At 40.9% G+C, this 16064-nt stretch overlaps 1 protein-coding gene across 1 annotated transcript in view; it reads left to right on the top strand.

Moving 5' to 3' along the window:
- The window catches only part of BICC1 (BicC family RNA binding protein 1), a 366532-nt gene extending 351503 nt beyond the window's left edge, over positions 1–15029 (top strand). Inside the window, exons 20-21 of the mRNA XM_006831098.1 lie at positions 6654–6753; positions 14705–15029. Of these exons, the coding sequence (XP_006831161.1) occupies positions 6654–6753; positions 14705–14835 (231 nt within the window). The 3' untranslated portion in view covers positions 14836–15029. The remainder of the gene's footprint in view (positions 1–6653; positions 6754–14704) is intronic.
- The last annotated feature ends 1035 nt before the right edge of the window (positions 15030–16064 follow it).

Below are 16064 nucleotides of genomic sequence, written 5' to 3'. Positions count from 1 at the left end.
ATATGTACATACATATTTATATAAATGTGTGTGCTTATATATATTGTTCTTAAGTGCCATTGAGTCCATTCCAACTCATAGCAACCCATATAGGGCTTCTGAGGAACAGTTTGTAGTTATGAACTGCTTACTTTATCCTACCGTGCCATATATATATGATATTTTTCTACAGTTTTTTTAGGATGAGAAGTATAAGGAAGCTGATTGGTTGGTCCAACTTTTGCTAGACAGAGAAAAGGAAGAGCTCCGAGCTTCAGAGTCTCAGCTCAGACACCACATATGAGACCTGAAAGTCCACATTTATGTCTTGAAAGCCTTCGTTCTAGCAGTAGCAGTAGCAGAGCTGATGTTTTGTCATAAGTTTCATCATAGGAATGGTTGACTTATACCACCAGTTGGATCCCCAACCTTGCATGGTGACTGAAGTTAAAGTGAGGGTATTGATGGGGACACTGAGGATCCTGAGACTTGGGATTGTGATAGATGGGCAGGTAGGAAGCTAGAGACAATGAGCCTTTAAATTGCATTGAATCATTCCTGACAGCAGAACCATCCCTCTTACACCTGTTTAAATGAATACTTGGAGAAGGAATGGGGTAGAACAGCACATTATTTGCACAAAAAATGGTACCTTGCACCATTTCATTCCACCATGGAAAGGCCAGTGTGTTTTTTGAACAGAATAAACAATCTGGATTCGGATTTGCCTTTCCTGCACACAGGGCTGCTAAAACTACCGTTCATGAAATGTCATATTCTCTGCCGTGGTATCCCACACAGCAATTCCTCATATCAGAGACTCTCTTCACAATGAATGATATGCAGCATTGTCATTCTGAAGCAGTTGACTTGATAGAACAATGAAGTGGTCTTCTAAAGACACCTTCTAAAGACACAAATATGATACCAGCTAGGTGGAAACACCTTGTAGGTTTGGGTCAATGTTCTCTGTTGTTATATGCCGTCGAGTGGGTTGCAACTCATAGCAACCCTGTATTTGGTTTCCAAGGAGCAGCTGGTGGGTTTGAACTGCTGGCCTTGTGGTTCATAGTCCAGTGCTGATTCTACAGTGCTAAACCAGGAGTCCCAGTGTTCTCTAGAAGGCCATATATCCTCTAAATCAGCATCTAGTGTTGTTATTGTTAAGAGCCATCAAGTTGGTTCCGACTCATAGTGACTCTCTATTGGGTTTCTGAGGAACAGCTATTGAGTTCAAACCATCAATCTTCTGGTTCAAACCCAACGTTGTGGTCTAGTGCTTCTCCTACAGAGTGACACAAGCATTCAGTAAATGGTGCTACATTCCCCATAGCCAGGATTCCGGGTCTAGGAATCAAGGGGTGGAAATGGGAGTGGTACCACTACTCACTGTTACCCCTGGTGGCCCATTTGTAGCATTTTTGCTGCTGACAGTTTTTTAACAGGTTGACTGCTGGTTGAAAAGCTGACAGTTCAAACCCACCAGCTACTGCACAGTGGAGAGAGGTGATGGTATGCTTCCATGAGGATTACAGTCTTGGAAACCCCATGAGGCAATTCTCTTCTCTCCTCCAGGTCACTGTGAGTTAGAATCAAGATCCTGTGCTCTGTAGGTTTAGAGGTCTTAGTCCTAATGGGAGGAATGTTCCCATCAGGAGACATACTGGAAGTTTAGACTACTACCCGGCCACTTGGCTCCGCATGCCTTTGGATCACAGCAACACACAAGCCGTCACAGTAAGACATACTGACCGACAAGTGGTAACAGCAAACCTAGCTCAATTAAGCTCACACTTAACTGCCTGGAGGCACTCCACTTTGTAGACAAGTCTGCAGTCCAAAGGCACTCAGCTTACTTGCTCCATGGGCTGGGAAGTCCATAGCTGTCTGGCTCTTGGTTCTGCCACTTCTCCGGTGTCCCAGCTTTCTGTCTCTGGGTCATGGAGGTTCATGAGCAGGAATGTTGGGGTCCAAAGGACATATTCCCTTCCTGGCGCTGTGGACTAATGCGTCAGACTGTAAAGTCGTTTGAACTGCAAGGTTGGTGGTTCAAGCTCACCAGCTGCTCCTTGGAAACCCTATACAGGTTCACTTTGTGTCAGAATCAACTCTACAGCACTTAATAACAACAACTGTGGATTTTGGTCACACTGACCTGCCATGGCTCGTTAGTATTGGCATACAAAGAAGAGGCCCTGAGCATGGTTCCTTCCAATAGTGCCTTGTGGAACTCAGGGCATGGCGAATCCAATGCAACAGAACATTGGAATGGTTTTACAAATGTGTCTCTTGTTTAAATCTAGACATGGTCCAAGTTTGGTGGTAGTTGGCTTTATTTGATGTTAGAGAACATCTGACTAAGTCAGAAATTCCCAGGCATGTAGAATTCAGTAAAGATTTCAGGACATTTTAAAGGCATTTTGTCTCATAAATTCAATTTATTGTCTATGCTTCAGTCACATACCAATTTTAATTGCTGGACTTTTTTTTTTTTTTTTTTTCACACTGACAAAGAGGTTGTCACATGTACATTGAATTTTTAGGGCACTGATTTCGTTTCTTTTTCTTGAGTTTAAGGTACTGTTTATTTAACCAAGAATTTTCTAAGTTGAATAACACTTTCATCAACAATCAAAGAATTGTATGCATTTATTTAGCCTTGCTAGTTTGATGAAAAGTGGCTGGTGGGAGTCTCAAGAGGAGTGGTATTTTTAATTGACTATATCACAGGATGTCTCAAAGTAAGAAACTGACGGTTATAAAATGATACACTAGGTTTGTTCTTCATGTGTTTACTTATTTGAAAAAGCAAAGAAATAAAATTTCTTACAGATAATTCTTACCCAATCTCTGAAAACAAAGAAAACACGAAAGTACAAAACTTGAGTTTGGTATAGAGCAGGGTTCAGCCATTTACAGCATACAAACCTGTATGATTTTGTAAATAAAGTTTTATTGGCACAAAGCCATACTCTTTGGTTTACATGTTGTTTGTGACTGCTTTGGAACTCCAATAACAGGGCTGAGTAGTTAACAACAAAGACTGTGTTGCCCATGAAGCCTAAATATTCACAGTTTGGCCCTTCAAGAAGAGGTTCATTTTCCTCCTGAACTAGAGAGTAGATTTTATTAAACAGACGTTTTCAAGGCATATTTCTAGAATTGTGGTAAATTAATGGCCTTAAGGTTTTGCAATATCTAGATCTGCCTTTAAAATCAAAATAGAACATTTCAAATTTTGTCCAATATTACTGGAATGCAGTGTATACTTTTTTGCTTTGTGATATGTTAAAATTTGACATTGTGCTTCTAGTATTAATATACAATGTAGCTAAATTCCCCATTAAATAATCTATTGAGATTTTATTGCAAAAATGTCCTAGATATATTTAGCAGTTTTCACAGGTGACTTATGTATTTACATTATTAATAATAGTAACTACCAATATTTGATCTTTGTTTTAATTGTTAGCTACCAGCAAATTGGCCCCCAATTCATGGCAGCCCTGTATAAATCATGCACAGTCCCGTATAAATTAATCCCCATGATGGGGTATCCATTGGATTGTAGTGATCCATAGGGTTTCATTGACTGATTTTCAGAAGTAGATCACCAGACCATTCTTTCTAGTCTGTGTTAGTCTGGAAGCTGTTTGGTAAGCCCATGGTTTTACATCTCTGGTCACATCAGTATTCATAACAGCCCTGTGAGGTAGAGTGCTGACAACCATATGTACCTCCCGTGAGTAAGAGACGAGTCCGAATCAAAATCTGAGGCTCTCTAGAGTCAGAGCTCTTGCCCTTCACACTGTTGTCAAAGGAAAGTCGGGATCATTGGGCTTGTTCCTCAACACCTGTGGCTGATGTCTGTCCCAGAGTATGATTATATGAGGGGTGTTCAAAAACTTTGTAGAAACACATAATTTAAAGATGATGGAAATTTTCTGTGAGCTTTTTGAAGTGCCTGGTACACTTCATGTGAGTGTTTCTGTTGTGCCACTTTCAGAGATAGTTTTCTGGGCTGGACCATGGGTCTGATGTAGTCTAGGAATTCTTCTGTCCGTCTTATATAGAATGCTGTGGAAGAGCCCATCGTATTAGCTCCTTAGGGTTGCAGTAACAGTACCAACCCTGTGCTAAAATAACTAAAAATGTATTGTCTCACAGTTCTGGAAGCTAAAAGTCCAAATTCAGAGAAAGAACAGGACTATTTTCTCACCCAGAGCTCAAGGGGCAGATCCTATTTTGACTCCCCCAGCTTCTAGTGATAGTGATGGTGGTTGTTGGTGGTGGTTGTAGGCCCTCAAGTTGGTTCTGCCTCATATCAACTGTGTATAGGGTTCCTGAGACTGTAAGTCTTCACAGGAGCAGAAAGTCTCATCTGTTTTCCACAGAGCAGCTGGTAGACTTGAACTACTAACCTTGCACTTAGTAGCCTGCCACATAACCCAGCTTCTGGTAGCCTCAGGGTTTTTTGGCGTTCACTACATAATTTGTCTCTGCTCTTCCTTCACATGGCCATCTTATCTTCTCTGTGTTTGTGTCTGTCTGTGTCTTTTCATTTTTATAAGCATTCCAGGCATAGCAGATTAGGACTCCCCCTACTTTGATAAGACCTTTGTTAACTAATTTCATTCCTAAAGACCCTATTTCCAAATCAGATTCATGGGTATTAGAGTTTAGAAATTTAACTTCAACATAGCACTTGTTGTTGTTAGGTGCCATTGAGTCAGTACTAACTCATAGTGACCCTGTGCACAGCAGAACAAAACACTGCCCGATCCTGGGCCAACCTTACTATTGTTGCCACACTTGAGTCCATTGATACTGCCACTTGGCCAATCCATCTCCATCTCGTTGGGAGCCTTTCTCTTTTCCTCTGACCCTCCACCTTACCAAACATGGTATTCTTCTCCAGGACCTGGTCCCTCCTGACAATATGTGTAAAATATGAGAGATGACGTTTTACCATCCTGGTCTCCAGGGAGCATTCTGGCTGCACTTCTTCAAAAATAGATCTATCTGTTGGTTCTTTTGGCAACCCATGGCACTTTCAATATTCTCCTCAAATGCATCAATTGCACTTGAGGATAATCCATAACTCAAATGTGTCAGTTCTTCTATGGTCTTCCTTATTCACTGCCCAGCTGTCACATTCATATGAGGTTATTGAAAATACCATGCCTTGGGTCAGGCGCAAGCACCTTAGTGTTACAATACCTTCTGGTTCTTCCCTCTCCCCTCCCTCCAACTCCATTTTGTCTGTTTCCCTGCCCTAAGCTATAAGGCGTGTAGTTTAAAGGACAACGTGGCTTTTGATAGGCCAGAGCTAAATCACCCCAGCAATGACCACTCCCTTCCTGTTGAATCTATATAAATCCCCTCCCTTCCTGTTGACTCTCTCTCTCTCTTCCTTCTTTCTCTCCTCTTTTCCGCCTCCTGCCTTCTCTCTCCTGCCTTCTCTCTCTCTTCCTCACCCTGAATAAAAGTCTCTAGATGGGCCATCTGGTGTGAGGTGTGGTTGATGAGCGGCGCCAGGTCCTTTCACTTAGTCCTCAAGCTGACATCTTTGCTCTCCAACACTTTAAAAAGGTCTTGTGCAGTAGATTTGCCTAATGCAGTATGTTGTTTGATTTCTCAACTGCTGCTTCCATGAATGTTGATAGTTGATCCAAGAAGGATGAAGTCCTTGACAACTTCAATCTTTTTTCTCCATTGATAAAAATGTTGTTTATTGGTCCAGTGGTAAGGATTTTCGTTATCTTTACATTTGGTAATCCATACCAAAGCTCTTTGATCTTCATCAGTAAATGTTTTAGGTCCTCTTCACTTTCAGCAAGCAAGGTTGTATCATCTGCATATCACAGGTTGTTAATGAGTCTTCCTCCAATCCTGATGCCACATTTTTCTTCATAGAACCCAGCTTCTCGGATCATTTGCTCAGCATACAGGTTGAATAAGTATGGTGAAAGAATACAACCTAACAGATCTAGCATAGCACTTAGAGGGACATCATTCAACCCTTAACACCATTTATGTATTTTTCAGTTTCTACTTGTAAAGATCCAGTTAACCAATTCAGAATCCAAAGCTATGGAATTTTATTCCCTCTCCTAAACAGATATGTAGTTTTCTTTTGATCAATCCACCAAAACTTTGTAATTATTTGTGTTTTGTTTTCTTTTTCATCATTGCTACCAGGATGCTCACAGCTAAATTTTTATCTCACTTGCAGTAGTTCACTGGATTAGAGTAAGTACTCTTCTAGAACCATCACATCTGTTTTTTCACTTTCGTTACTTGGTGTTTTTCCCTGAAGTTTGTGTCATCATTTCTTTTTGGACATAAATAAGGCATAACTAATATTAAAAAAGAATAGTTGCAATAATGAGTTGGGGAATCCCTGGGTGTGGTACGGATGGTTAAGGCACTTGGTTAGTAATTGGAAGGTTGGGTGTTTGAGTCCACTCAGCAGTGCCTCAGAAGCAAAGTCTGGCTGTCTCCGTCCCTAAAATCGGCCGTAGGAAATGCTGTGGAGCACAGTTCTCCTCTGACAGATGTGGGGTCATCAAGAGTCTGAAGCGCTTGGACAGTTGGTTTTAAAGATCATTTGGCTCTAGACTAAAGAAAACAGGTACTTAACATATTGGTTACAGATTGTTTTTCATTCACAGATCGATCTTCAGACGTTCCTCACTCTGACGGATCAGGATCTAAAGGAGTTGGGAATTACTACTTTTGGTGCCAGGAGGAAAATGCTGCTTGCAATCTCAGGTGAAGTGCATATCACTGCTTACAGTCATATTTTGACATTTAATCAGTGGAGCAGATTCAACCCTTCAACTGCTTGCTAACTCCCCTGACACCTTGCTGGTGGTAGTTTTATAAGATTCTACTACCAACGGTGTGGTGAATGCTGAGAGTGTCACCACTACTTCATCAAGGCATTGCCTGAAAATCTGCCTGAATAGTGGGTGGGTGCTCGGTAAAACAATCTCTTTAGAAAGATCTCAACCCACTTGACCACTGCAAAAAAATTTCCTTTTTGCGGTTAAGCAATTATCATTGGGTCTGTAAATATTCTTGAATGGATGTCATGTTTCAAATGTATCTTTGCACACACAGCTGAGATCATTGCACCAGAGAGAAAGAGAATGCTCCTTGGCATAGCTTGAAACCTGGCAATATTAATTGTCTTAATGCTTTTTCATTTCTTCCAAAGTTTGAATAAAATTTGTGAGTCACAGAAGGGTGTAGTATCCTAAAGGCAGTCACAGAATGAAGGGAAAGAGTGACGTCTGTCTCCCCAGACCACCTTCTTTGTTCAAGTGTTGTATGTACTATGGAATCGAAAATACGTGGTATTTACTGGGTGCCTGTCTTGTTTGAAAGGAATCAGTCCAGGTGGTGAGTTGGGAGTTTCCGAGGCTGTAAATCTGAACAGGAGCAGAAAGCCTCATCTTTCTCCCGCAGAACGGCTGGTAGTTTTGAACTGCTGATCTTGAGGTTAGCAGTCTGATTCGTAACCACTATGCTGCCAGAGCTCCTTCAAAAAGGTGTTTAGTGAAATGTAAAGAAGAACTTTTGGGGGAAAAAAAAGACTGGAGTTTCTTAGAAAGGCTTCCCAGTAAAGTTCATGAGTGTCAACTTGATATGCGTGCTTTCTCACCAAGACAGCAACACCAAGGGCAGGAGCCAAGTGCCAGATGTTAGGAGAAAGTGGCTCTGCTTTTTCACAAAGCTAAATTTGCAGGCTCTGCATCAGTTGTATTCAATTGGTAAAAGTCCTTTCCAACCAGCATTTACTAATCAGATCAACAAATAAAATTGGACACCTGAGCCATATTCTCGTTTATTTCAGCAGTAGATCCCATCCCCAGCTCCCCTCCTCCCTCCCCAGGAAAGCTTATGTCGAAGATTTGGAACACATATAGCAGAGCAGTTTTGAAATAGGAGTGGCACACCAGCCATTGAACTTCTTCATGCATGCCAGTTAGGCTCTATCATGGAAAGTGCTTCATGCATCATTTAGAACGTCTTTCTCCACCCTGTGTATCCAAGTAGCTCTCTCTGTGAGGGCAGATGCTTAGTTTCTTCTCGCTTAGAAAGTCAGCCTAATATTTGGAAAAGAACACTAGATACAATTAAGGAGATCTGAATTTTGCCTCTACCAGAGTCTGAGTCCTTGGAGAATTCCCAAACTGCTTCTACTTTTGTTTTATTGACCATGAAGGCAGATTGGAATAGATGCTTTTCTGTCACCTTCCATTTCTAAGCTGCATCCTTTTCTGTGGTGTATCACCAAGCTTAGTACAGAGAAGTTAACTTTTAAGAGAATATTAGCAGGATGCCCCTTGTTCTTTGTTTTTCTCTTCTATTTTTTTAACTATCTGTGGCAAGAAGGTAGTTTTTCAATTTATTTGTTTACCTCTGGTAGCGTAGTGGTTACGAGTTGGGCTGCTAATCTCAAGGTCAGCAGTTTGAAACTGCCAGCAGCTCTACCGGAGAAAGATGAGGCTTTCTGCTCCCGTAAAGATTTACAGCCTCGGAAACTCTCTACAGGATCACTATGAGTCAGAACTGACTCTACGGCACACTGCCTCTAGCACTAAGGCAAACCCTCGGGGGCTGTTCCTAGACTAAGATTAACTTGATGTGTTTTCACATTCTTCTTTTATTAATTTGAAAAGGTAACTGATACACTACTAGAAATTTGAGTAACTTACGTATTCACTAGGTCTTTACTGTTAAAAATATACCTGCAGGCCTGCGCTGTTGCACCAAATAGAGAACTCCAAAGTCTTGCACTAGAGAACCGTGCAATGTCAGTGACAGTATGAATGTCAAACTCTTTTCCCCAGTCCAATTTCAAAGCATTTAGCAATAAGCAGATATCTCTAATGACTTCAATAGGTTCCAGATGAGTCATGAGTAACGTTACTCTGAAATACGTTTGGGATATGGGAGGTGGATTCGCGTATGTACGGAGGTAAACAAAAACGGTTTTGACATTTCTTTAAAAATGTTTTCTGCAGTCATCTTCAGCATGGTTCTGTTGAGGTTATGTAATTACTACTTCTGTAGACTGCCTTTCTCAGTGGGGCTCACAAGTCCTCATGCTTTTAAGGACTATTAGAGACTTGGAATAAGATGCCTTATGAATGCTTGGCACAGCATGAAGTATTTGATTATTTTAAGGTTGATTTTGCCTTACTTTCTTGAGTGCATTTGTTTGAACCTGGTAAATTGTTTTCTCTGCAAGTAGTACGTTTGTTTTGAGAAACCCTAAGTCAAAAGGCTTCTTTTTCCTATTCAGCTCACCTGATAACAAAGCCATACAGTTCTAGAACATTCCATTTGCAGATAGATGTGGGATAGCTCAGCAACCTGGGTTCGCCTTTGTTTTCTGGTTACACAGCTTGAGTAACTCGAACTTGCTCAAAATTGCTTTAAAATTTTTTTAAACTTGTAATTAGAGTTTTTCCTTCAATGTGAGGTTTTTGTTTTCAGTCTTGGGCCTGAAGACATTTAATACCAGAGCAGGTAAAACTTAACATCTAGTAGAGATGAATTAGAGAATAAATGTATATTTTTCAAATCCAGACTTTTTACTAGTTGATGGATTTCTCTCACAGGATTCTAGAGATTGATTAAATTTACAGGGACTCAGTGCAAGGAAGTGTAGCATCCTGCTGACGGGCTTCCTGCCATGGCCTCAGATAGATCTAACGTTTCCCGACCTATTCTTTTAGTTTGTGACTCTGTTCAGATCCGCAACAAGATCCTGAGAGCTGCCAGGATTGTGTGAACCTTGGAATTTCAAAGAAAAAGGTTGGTATTTTCCCAAACTATCCCTCAGGCTTTCTGACACAAATCAGACGAAGGAGTATTCTTTTTAGTTAAAAACACATAAATCAAAGTCTCTTCAGTAGGGTTTGCTCCCGGAGAACCTTTCTGTAAGGTCTACTTTTGTGCTTCACATTTGGGACCGTGTGTATGGATATATGGTATAGATCTATACACCTGTATCTGTATCATATATGTATGCCTCTAGAAATATACATGTATGGACTCTTTTACAAACTGCATCTTTCTAGAATTGCGGAATTCCCTCATGGCTAGTTTACTTTCAAAGATCTAATTGAAGTAATGTTTCAGGATAAAGTTTTCTTTTCTTTCTTTTCTTTCTTTTTTTTTTTTTTTAAAGAAAAGCAGTCTTCAATGGCCCTGATTGTTTTCATGTGCTCAGTTGTACCTGTTAAATGGGGAGAATGGTGTTTTAACCTAATTCTTTCCGGGAATGTCCTCATGACTTCTGGGCTACTCCTATGTGAGAAGTGAGAAAATGGAGGCCGGTGAAAGTCTCCTGGCCCAGACTCTATACTTTCAGGGATTCATTTATTCTGAATGTTCTAAAACTTTACTTGGAAATATACTCAATTCTGTCTGGATTTCTAAAGTGCATTTTTAAAAAAAAAACAAAAAACAAGATACATACGTTCAATCTTTAGTAGGAATGTCATTGCTACTGTTTTTATAGGAACATGAAATGGAAGCCATCTGTATGCATGCCTGCACGTGCTTTTTGCTTATAAAGATTTCTTGCTTCTTTAGAACTTTTAAGCTCTGTTACCATTTAAATGGAGTCCTTGTGTGGTGCTGTGGGTTAATGCACTGGACTGCAAAGTTGGTCTGAATCACCTCAAGGTTGGCAGTTTAAGCTCACCAGTCACTCCTCAGAAACGCTATACAGAGTCGCTATGGGTCGGAACTGACTCAAAAACACTCAACAACAACAACAACAACCTTTTAAATAATAATTGGGCTTTGGGGAAGCAGGTGGGAGTGCATTTAATATGGAGTAAAGCTTTATTGTCTGCACAATGGGGAATTCTGATCCCTCAAATCTGTGTTACTGGGGCCTCTTGGTGGTCTTTTCTGCTCATCTGACGGTTCACTTCAGCCATGGGCAGGCACCTGAACATCAGACAGTTGGGTGGGGTTTCAGGTATGTCACTTAACAGTGTGGCCTCCTGCAAGTTACTATATTTAGCTTTAAAATTCAGTTTTCTTATCTATAAGATAGGAATGATAATATAGACTACTTAAGAAGGGTTTAAATAGAATAAAATGGACGTAAAGTGCTTGCCACATAAGCTCTAATAAATCATTGATACTTTTCTTCTCTATGGGACCAGTCGCTGGAGAAGGATATCATGTTTGGTAAGGTGGAGGGTCAGAGACAAAGAGGAAGACCCCCAGTGAGATGGATTGGTAAAGTGGCAGCATCAATGGGCTCAAGCGTGGCAACAATAGTGAGGTTGGCCCACGACTGGGCAGTGTTTCGTTCTGCTGTGCATAGAGTCGCTATGAATCAGTACCGACTCGGTGGCACCTAACAACAACAACAACATGCCCTCTGTATGGGAACAAAAGAGAAATGATCTCTTATGTTTACTCATCCCTATAAGGCCGGAGTCCTGGTGTGGCGCTGTGGGTTAATGTGCCAGACTGCAAAGCCGTTTGAACTGCAAGGTCGGTGGTTCAAGCTCACCAGTTGCTCCTTGGAAACCCTATGCAGGGTCACTGTGGGTCGGAACTGACTCAGCGGCACTTCATAACAACATAATGCCAGGAATCTGCATTCTGGAAGGCAGTGGGATGAAATACTAAGGGTGTTAGTCCATCTTCCAGAACTCATTTTCCAAAGCCTGACTGCAGCTGGCCACAGCTTATAGTTTAACTTTAAAGCTCAAAAGGGGATTTTAAGATCGTGTGGTTGAAAAGTACTGAAATAAACCTAAGGCATTGAATCACATATTGCCTCTGCCCTCCCCCTCCCCCTCCCCCCGCAAAATTACTTTAAACAACTCAGTTATTTAATCCCTCAGGCTGCTAATCTGACGGTCAGCAGTTCAAAACTACCAGTGGTTCCTTGGGAGAAAAATGAGGCTTTTTGCTCCCATAAAGATTTATGGTCTCAGAAACCCTGTATGGGGTTGCTAGGACTTGGAATCGACTTTGTGGCATATAACCACCAGCAACTACCAATTTGTTTGTAAGGAGCTCTGGTCGTGTAGTGGTTACGAGTTGGGCTGCTAATCTCAAGGTCAAGATTTCAAAACTATGAGCCATTTCGTGGAAGAAAGATGAGACATTCTGCTCCTGTAAAGACTTAGAGCTTCGAACACTCTGCATAGAGCCGCTGTAGGGTGGAGCCGACTCCATGGCTCATCACCACAATCTATTTGTGGATTCCTATTGTCACACTGTAGGATAAGCACTTGGGCTGCGAACCACAAGGTCAGTAGTTCAAACCCACTAGCTGCTCCTCGGAAAACCTATACTGGGTTATCGTGAGTCAGAACCAACTTGACAACGCTTAACAACAACAATCAATTTATGAGGGATCCCTGTGACACAATGGGTAAGTGCTCAGCTGCTATCTGAAAGGGGGTCAGTTTGAACCCATCAGTCACACCTAGGAGAAAAGACCCAGAAATCTAGTTCTGTAAAGATTACAGCTTTAGAAACTTTGGAACAATTCTTCTCTGTCCTTTAGGGTCACTGTTGGTTAGGACCTCTGATAGTATAGTGGTTATGAATTGGGCTGCTAATCTCAAGGCAGTTTGAAACTACCAGGTGTTCTGTGGGAAAAAGATGAGACTTTCTGTTCCCGTAACAATTTATAGCCTCAGAAACCCTATACAGGGTCACTATGAGTCAGAACCGACTCCACGGCGCATGACCACCAGCACCATGAGCTGTATCTGATCAGCACACAACAAAATCTCTCTGAAGGTAAATATATTTGAAGATGGAGTCTTATTGTCGGGTTGTAGGATAAGCATTGGACTGCTAACTGCCTAGTTGGTGGTGCAAACCCATCACTTGCTCCTTGAAACCCTAAACTGGGTTTCTGTGAGTCAGAATTAACATGATTGTACTTAACCACAACATGTTTAAAGATATGTACATTTGGAGGCTGTCAGAAACTCTACTATCCAGAGTGTGTCAATTCTCTATATTTTGTATGAGTCATTAAAAGACTTGTTGTTGTTGTTATTTTATTGTAATTAAAAGGCTTACATCAGAATAAATTAATAAATGAAAGTATTACCAGCTTTTCAAGGATTTTCAAGGGTAGAAGCATTGCTTAGTCTAACAAGGTAGGCTGCTTCCGTTACTTTTCAATCTTTGAAATTAGTCCATTTTAGTAGGCAAAAAGGATCGTCGTCTTAACAGTTCTTGTTTCTTTAAAAATCACATTAAGACCTTTCACTTTTTCCTAGAAAATTAGGAATGTGGTTGTTTGCAAGTATTAGTTTCCTAAACTGTTGATATTTTTACTAAGTTGATTTCTTATTCCACGAAAACTTCTGCTAATATGATTCCTCGTGCAGTCCTGATACGGCACTCTTGGATTGAGAACTCAACTTCTAGGTCGGTTTGAGCCATAAGGTCAGTGATTCAAACTCACCAGCTGCTCCTAGCAAACCCTATGCAGGGTCTGTATGAGTTGGAACCGACTCTGTGGCACTTACAAACAACAACCACAGAACTATTCTCACTCCAGGAGTATCGGCAGCACCAGTTGGCTGGTCTTCTTATATGTAGTTGGGGAATCTTCTGGTCATGCTGTTCACATCTGAATGGACTAACTTGGTGATTGTTGTGTCTGACATACTTCAGCTCAGTAGTTTCAGTAATTTTCGGTGTCACTGGGTAGCAGAACATTCTCTCATGTGCCTTTCAGCAGCTTCTCTTGACCCCACCCCATCCCACCCACCCTCAACTTCAGAAATGGCATCTGGGGCAAGTGGCTGGCCACAGCTTGAAGTCAAACTTCAAAACTCAAAAAGTACAAAACTCAAAAAGTGGTTGAAAAAGTACTAAAATAAACATAAGGCGTTGACTCATGTATTGCCCACCCCCGCCAAAAAAATTGTTTGATTTATGCATTCGGAATTTAAATGGTTCTGAGGATGACATATCCACCAGATGGTTTACAAACTGCAGTACAAACTATTTGCTGCCCTTGATTTTCTAGAGTACCAATAGACAAGAGCTGTAGAGTTGACTGACTCATGGGAACCCAATGTGGCTCAGAGTAAAATTGTGCTCCAGAGGGGTTTCCGTGGTTGAGTCTTTGGAAGTGCTAGAACTTTTGTCCAAGGTGCTTCTAGATGGACTCAAATTTCCAGTCGTTCAGGTAACAACTAAGTGCATTAAACAACTTGTACCACTGGCAACTCATTTATGTTTTCTTTAATATCAGACTTTATAGTATTTTTTGAAATATCAAGACCACCACCTAAAAGTTTGCTGTCTGCTGCTAGATTTTACTGCCCCCTCCAAATCTACCATGCCGTCATTTTCAGAGCTCTGGTGTGGAGCTGCAGGATAATGTTCTGGACCTTAAGCTCGGTGGTTCAAACTCACCAACTGTTGCTCGGAAACCCTATAGAGGGCCGCTATGAGTCAGAACCGACTCAACGACACTTAACAACAACAACAGTTTTTCTTCGGAGTCCTGGTGGAATGCTGTAGGATAAGCCTTGACCATAAGGTCAGTTTGAACCACAGGTTCAGCGGTTCAAACTCACCACCCTGTACCAGGGTCACTGTGAGTCGGAATCGACTCAATGGCACTTAACAACAACAATAACACGCCGTCAGTGACTTCCTAACAATCCCCTCTCTTTCTCTCTCTGTCTCTCTCTAGAACTAAACAAAAACCGAAGAAAACTTTTTGAACCACCAAATGCACGTGCTTCTTTCCTGGAAGGTGGAGCGAGTGGTCGGCTGCCCCGTCAGTATCACTCAGACATTGCTAGTGTCAGTGGCCGCTGGTAGCAGTACAATCTAGTCACATGCCAGCCAGCTACCTGCAGAGTTGGACACAGGAAACCTGTGGACAGACTTCACTGCACACCGTCCTCAGTACTCGGGTGTCTGGTATCAGGACCAAAGCATCTTATTCGCACCCATACCTTGTGCCAAAAAGAAAGACAAGAGAGAAGATGTTCTTCTATCATTGTACAGAACACCAAATGTTGCTTACTTTTTGAAATGGCAACTGGACAGAATTCATAATAGGAGGAAAGTGCTCTTTCCCCTGTTTTTATTTACCTATATAACGTATGCACTGATTTTTTACTTAAAATGAAGGATACATTGACATCTGGGATACCAGAAAGCACAGAGGTTATTTTGTTTGCTTATTTTGTTTTGGGATTTGGGGATTTAAAAAAAAAAAAGAAAGAAAGAAATCAAATTTCTGGTACTGCTTTAAAGTAATTATTGTGGTCTTTCAGCACTTTACACGTCCTGATTTCTTGTCCTGTGGAAATTGTCTCTCATTTTCATGTCACCTGATGTATTGGTACAAATCAAATTGAGTCACATGTTTCTGACTGCATAACTTTTGTATTTGATAAGGTACTGGATACTAGTTTCTATGTAGACTAACCTGTGACTTGGGAAATGTGATTCCACTTCATTCTGGACCAACTCTGTTCCTATATGTCATCCTCCTATAAACACTTTGCTATGAACCTAATTCACTGTAAAGAAAGACCAAATGGACCTTGCAATATTAACCCTTTGCAGTCATCATATGTAGCTGCTGCCTATATTGCTAAAATGATTTTAATGGTTGTCTGAGGCAAAGGGCTATTTTTAGTATACTGCCACTAAAGGACATTTATTTATATCAAACTTTTATTTTTAGATACTATATGCATACCATACATAACTGATTAAATTGATATCTACTAGAGATTTATGGTAAAGAATGGACGGCATTCAGTAACTGGAGCCCTAGATTGTTACTTTATTTAAAAAGACAAATAATCATGTGACAAGACAACACTGTTGCCATTATGAGGAGAAGTAGATTACAGTCCTTATCATGTACACATTAATTATGCTCCATGGGATTACAGGACTTCCCTAAAACCATCCAGACCTGCATGAAGTAGACTTGTGTTTGTCAAGAATGGAAAGGCTTTATTTAAGTCTCCAGAGTGACAGTTTATAATGAGATAACATTCTAAAGGGGGAAAAAAAAAAAGACACTTTCC

The sequence above is a fragment of the Chrysochloris asiatica genome, unplaced genomic scaffold, assembly GCF_000296735.1.
Source record: "Chrysochloris asiatica unplaced genomic scaffold, ChrAsi1.0 scaffold00003, whole genome shotgun sequence".
Classification (NCBI taxonomy): Eukaryota; Metazoa; Chordata; class Mammalia; order Afrosoricida; family Chrysochloridae; genus Chrysochloris; species Chrysochloris asiatica.
The sequence above is the reverse complement of the archived record's forward strand: the minus strand, read 5'-3'. Positions and strand labels throughout refer to the sequence as shown.